We start from the raw sequence: 6,000 nt of genomic DNA, 5'->3' as shown, positions 1-6,000 counted from the left end.
TGGAAGTCGGATCGGTGAATCGGCCGTGATTAATCCCGTTTCCCATCAATTTGACACGGTCGATTTACATTCAAAAAAATTATAGAAATTCCTTGTTTTTGGATCTATCAACCAATTATAAGGTTTTCGAACATATCAATTCGGGTCGATTCCGAGTTCTGTAAAACCCTGTTTTTAACATCGTGTGTGCCTGCCTATGGAGTTCCTGTTATTTTCTCTCCTTTAATAAGCCTAAAGACAGTGGGGTTTGGTTCTATCGAGTCCAAGGCCGAGGATGGCTTCTGCGGGTCTCAAGCGCGAAGAGCAGACAACCAATGAAGAGAACCATACTAGGAAGAGCAATGGCACCACAACTTACTTCGACGTGTACGGACCTAACGTACGTTCCCCGTACCTCATTCCTCCTGTGTTTTTATGAAAAGAAAAGCCCTTTTTCCTTTCTACGATGCTCTACCCTTTTCGTATTTGCTCAGTTGAAGGCGGTTGGTATTTGTTTCATTTCCCCCCCTTCTCCCTCTTTTTCATGATCATCATGAAATCAAAACTAGTGTGGTTTTGCGTGAGAAAATTTCAGCACTTCTTCGTTTTCTAAATTATTGTTCATATTACGACGAAACTTATGGTATTTTTGAAGGCCTCTCATCAAAGACTTGCCCTGCATTAGTGTTGGAGGAGATCCATAGTATGATTTTGTTTTTTTTTTTCCCCCCTTTTCTCCAACATTTCATGGAAAATGGATAACCTTGTCTCTTCCTCTATCTTTCTTTCCTTTTTTTTTTCGGTAAGAATTGATTTCAAGTTAAGTTTGCTTGTACCTTGAAGGACATGCTAAAATGTCCCATTATATGTTATTATCTTCCGGGTTACCCTGTTGAAACTGGAAGCAGAGGAGAGAATTTGAAGACTAAGATGCTTCCTGTGCAAGCTAAATTACTGCTATTATGTGAATCGTAACTTTAACTTGACTGTCAAACTGGAGCTTTTGCTAAAGCTAAATCATCTGAGCATTCTTGTTGCCTTGTCTGGGGAAGTGAAGCAATACTTGGCAAAGTTGTGAATTATTGTGTTTTGGTTAATCAATGGAGTAACCCGAAGAACAATTTGGGAGTTAGTCTTAATGCCCCTAGTAGTACAGATGAGGTCAGTGTTCACATTAGCAGAGCAAGGGCGTTGTTTCGTGTCTTCTAGTCCCCTTTTTTGATATGTTTGTAGAATCAGTTGTAATGAATTCACAGCCATCGTCTGTGTAAATTCACAACCAACTAGATTATTGAGTAGGGATATGCTTAAGGTAGACTGGACAAGCGCACCTATGACATTTTTGCAGCCTGAAGTTCCTGCCATTTTGTTCCCTCTATGATCATTTTTCTTGAGACATGATCTTTCACCTCCTATAGGAGCTTTTACGCTTGCTCAAATATAATGAAAAATGCAGTGGACTTGTCATTTTGGGGTATCAAATGGTAGAATAGTTTGGCTTATAACAGGAAGGTTTATGTGAGTTGAGTGCTGTTACCGGAGCTTCATAAAATAATGTAAGTAATTGGTACCATCTATTCCATGGTTCCTGAATCAAGGTGGATTACATGTCGTCATGAAGTGTTCATGTTACATTATGCCAACTGTGTACCACGTTGAAAACGGATGCATTATACCATTACCATCCAGAAGTGTCACCACTCACCACTGCCTGAAGAAGTCAGTTACATACAATTGGATTTCGGAAAATTTGGGTCTAAATCACTGAAATCTTTTGGTTTAAATAGGGGTTGGAGCCAAAATGTTCAGAGATTTCATTGAAGTGACAGAATTCGCATGAAAATTAGAGTGCTTGAAATTGAAATCACCAATATATCTCAGTATCATCAGGACCAAATTACCTAAGCGATGCATGTTTTTCCTCACCACTTCTTTTAAGGTCATTTTAGGCCTGCCCCTAGCTCTTTTTAGTACATTCAATCTGAATCAAGTCACTCCTCCAGACTGGAGCTTCCCAAGGCCTCCGTTGAAAATGGCCATGCCACCTCAAACGACTTTCTCACAGCTTATTTATTCATTTTAGGTCTGCCATTTGTTGATTTAGGCCTAGACAGGATGAGAATACCGTTCTGTAGGCATGCTATCAGCCTATCACAGTCCTTTATTTTAAATATGTTCTAACTTATTGATAGTTTTTTCAAAAAACTGGAAAAGAAATTCCATAACATCACCCCAAATAGCTATTTCTGTTTCTTATTCTTCTTCTTCTTCTCTCTGTCTCTCTCTGAGCTTTATACCCTAGACAATTCCTGTCTCTCTATGTCTGATTTCCTGGTTCTTTTCACATTGATGGAACTCTTACTGTTATTTAATATATTATATCATGTACATTGATGAAATGAATATTTGACCTGACAATCTGACATGTCTTCACAGGAAAAAGCAGATGTTATTTTCAAAACTCCTGCATCTGACTCAACATTGAATCTATTAGTATGTTTCGACCATTCTAATTTCTTAATTTTTATCAGTTCCTAATTGAAGTATAAACCTCTAAAGTGAATTTTCTATTGTGAAACAGGACATTCAGGGACTTGTCACCTGGGTGCTTGGAGAAGGATTTATGCCATCCTGGGTCTTTATCAAAGTAAAGAAGCTTCATTCTCTTGCTTTATCATTGTTGATTCTGATATATATAGAATTTATCTTCAACAAGGTTTAGACATTGTCCGAGCGCAGAAAATATCTGGAACTACATATTAAACACCAGTGCAGTTATTTCTGTCATCACGAGATAAAATATGTAGTGAACACTTTGGGTCCAGAGGCTGTAGAAATGCTTACCCTGCTGATTAGAATTGGTGGAGAAATTATTGATCTTCTAGACAGTAGACTAACATCTGAATGAAATTCCTGTTAGCATCAATTTTGACATTGAGATTTGAAACTCCCCTTCTAAGATAATTTACTAATGATTTGAGATGAGTTTTGTTATATAGTGCCAATTACCATCAGCTGAAATTTGCATCCAACTAACCACTTTGCGAAACTCTACCTCCAACAATGTATTCAACCAGCCATTGGTGATGGATAGCTCCACTACACCCTTAATAAAAGCTTGAAGCTCTGCCATGGTGGAATCAGACGCGCAAGTAGAGGACCTGAGAAGACTAAAAAAATACTACCCATGATGATCCTAACCTCCAAACACATTGGATCTCTTTAGATTGTTGAATAAATATGTTAACAATGTTATGTAGCGAAATTCTACTCATCGAATGTTAGGATCATTAAATCAAATTGATTATCTAAGTTCTTCATGCATTTCAGATTGTAAATTCAATCTGTATTTAGCTTATTTATTGTGGGTCCTATCTTTTTTGTATTTACCTTGGATCATTCAATTCTTTTCAATAAGCATTAGTTCGATCTGTGCTCACCACATGGCTGTGCTAATGCTGCTCCTTCAAAGTTGAGGTATTTTTTACTGGCTTACTACGTTAGTTCAAAAACTCCCCGAAATTTCGCTAATTTCGACATATCTGAGATGAAACAGGAGGTGAAACCCAGAATCAACACTGTTTCTCTAAATTTTGCTTGAAATTTCTGTCATGTCCACCTTCTAGACAAAAATGCTCTGTTTTGGCAAAAATTTCGGTCATTTCGGCTGTTTGCCCCTGATTGGCGAAAATTTGTCAATATCGATGCACTTCGCTAATTTCGGCCTGACTGAAATGGCCTACCAAAATGAGTTTTGAAACTATGTTTACTACACAGTAAAAGAATGAAAATACTATCCATTCATGAGTTGTAATATACATGAAATCAATGAATTCAAGGGGGTTCCTATGGGCCAAAAATAACTGGCATAACGTGCAAAACTGTACTGCCTCAGTGAGGGATGTTGAGCATGACTACATTGCCATATGCCAATGTGTGATCGTGTCCATGTTTTCTGGCGAGAAAATTATAGTCCCATAATATCCAAAATAAGCGTCAATAATTTGATAAACAAAGACTCTTTGCTAGTCTGATGAGGTAACAAATTTGAAGTAGACATATTGGGCTGTTTACTAAAACAGAGAGAGGATGCACATTATAAGGATGAGTTCTGTCATGGCCATACAAGATTAGCTTTTATCACGACCTGGTCATTGTTTTTGTGAATTGAGTCTCATTATTTTGGAAAGTTCTATTCATAAGATTTTTTATCTGTACATTCTTTGAGTCTTGGTGTATTTGCAGGAGAACATCTTACTGTCCTTCTAAGTGAGCTACTATTCTTGTTGTTTGCAGAACAAGCCACTGATTCCGAAAGTAGTCATGCTTTATGTCCCAGGCCTTGATGCTGCGTTGTACATGTCTCAGTCAAGCCTACTTCTTGGTCTTAAAGAAAATTGTGGCAATCCAAAGGCAGTTTTAGCTCTTAGGTTTGGCCCGAAAACTTAGTAGTTTCCTTTGTATTTCTGATGCTATTTATGTTTATATTTAGTTTAATTTTAGGTTAATATCTAGATAACTCCCATAGAAGCCATTATTTGATTTATCTATGTATTAAGTCCAGATAAGAGGTTCACTCTCCGCTTCTTAAGTATATCATTTTCAGAGCATGCAAAGCTATAAAAAAATCTTCGACATCATTCTTGATTACAATTTTTAGTGGTTCTTTTGTTATTTCAGTTCCTTAGCAATCAAAAAGCTAAAAAGGTAGAGATAGGCTTTCCCAGGGATACAGCTAACATTCAAAATGTGACTATTAGAAGTGCTTTTGTTGTTTGGATGCTACTTTGACTGTGAAAATGTAAGAAGGGAATAATAGATAGGGTCTTGTCTTCTACAGATATGATTTGTAGTATACAAACAAGAAGGATTGATATAGAAGTGATTCTTTCTGTTGGAACTTCTAGATGTTTTTCTTTCAATTTTCTCATGCCATTGCTGTTATGTATATTTCACTGATATTCTTTCCTTCTTTGTGTGGTATGTTAGCTGTGTATCAGATGAAATGCTGACAATTAATGAACTTCTAACTTGCAAACTGAAAAGAAAGCGTGAGGAGATCAATGCATTTTCCAAGAGTACTGAACAAGGTCTGACATATTTCAAAAGGATCAAACTCATCTAAAACATTGGATCTTTTATATTGATTGATATAAACTTTATATATAGTTATGAAGCTTGAGGTCCTTAATGGCTTTGTATGTTTCTCCTGATTATGCAAATTTAGACTTTCCTTTCCCCCCTTACTGAAGCTGTTAATTCTTACATTGTTCACTAATTTAAGAGTAATTCAGCTATAATTAACTAGACTTAGGAATTTCAGGAATGCATCTTGAAGCTTGGGTACTGTTAAGAAATACTTTATTCATTATTATTATTATTATTTTGTCTCCTGCTTGTTTTAGAACTGTCAGAGAGATGGTTGCAATATTTTGATGAAAATAGTGGCAATTAGAAATGAGAGTCATAAATCCTTATTTTATGCGGTTGTCTTAAAAAGTTTAAAGTTCTCCAGTTCTTAATTTTACCTACAAATAAAATTCCACTGTTAATGTGATTATATTCATATGTATAAGATTTTATACTTGCACATCAAATGAGTAAAGGGTAATGAGACTAGCTGTATGGTTTATATTATGGAAAGTGTACCAGTACAGTAATCATTGGAAACGACTGGAATCCCTTTGATATTGCTGAGGCCCTCTTAACACTACATGAAAGTAAAATGATTTTTGGTGGAAGTTGAAATCAATGTGCTAATGTAGAGGATTAATGGGGTGATATTGGTTGAAGTTGTGTGGTCTCAATAAGAAATATCCTCTGATTTCTGGTCTTCTGTGGTGGGGATTCTATGGCCCTTTTTGTTTGGGAATATGAGATCCAATGTAGGCTGTATAGTCAGGGGGAGTTTGGATACGTTTTATTTTTTTTATCGGATGAAAACGTTTTATGGTGAAAAACAGTATTTGTCTCACGGCTTGACACAAATAGTTCATGGGCGAAAATTGAGTTATTTAGGTC

At 36.4% G+C, this 6,000-nt stretch overlaps 1 protein-coding gene across 2 annotated transcripts in view; it reads left to right on the top strand.

The window, feature by feature from the left end:
- The first annotated feature begins 221 nt into the window (after positions 1-221).
- Positions 222-6,000, top strand: part of LOC122649124 (small RNA degrading nuclease 5-like) — a 53,415-nt gene continuing 47,636 nt past the window's right edge. For both annotated transcript variants that reach the window (XM_043842489.1, XM_043842490.1), the window contains exons 1-5: positions 222-379; positions 2,416-2,472; positions 2,561-2,626; positions 4,276-4,409; positions 4,969-5,069. In XM_043842489.1, the coding sequence (XP_043698424.1) occupies positions 275-379; positions 2,416-2,472; positions 2,561-2,626; positions 4,276-4,409; positions 4,969-5,069 (463 nt within the window). In that variant the 5' untranslated portion in view covers positions 222-274. The remainder of the gene's footprint in view (positions 380-2,415; positions 2,473-2,560; positions 2,627-4,275; positions 4,410-4,968; positions 5,070-6,000) is intronic.

This window comes from Telopea speciosissima, chromosome 1 (assembly GCF_018873765.1).
Source record: "Telopea speciosissima isolate NSW1024214 ecotype Mountain lineage chromosome 1, Tspe_v1, whole genome shotgun sequence".
Classification (NCBI taxonomy): domain Eukaryota; kingdom Viridiplantae; phylum Streptophyta; class Magnoliopsida; order Proteales; family Proteaceae; genus Telopea; species Telopea speciosissima.
The sequence above is the reverse complement of the archived record's forward strand: the minus strand, read 5'-3'. Positions and strand labels throughout refer to the sequence as shown.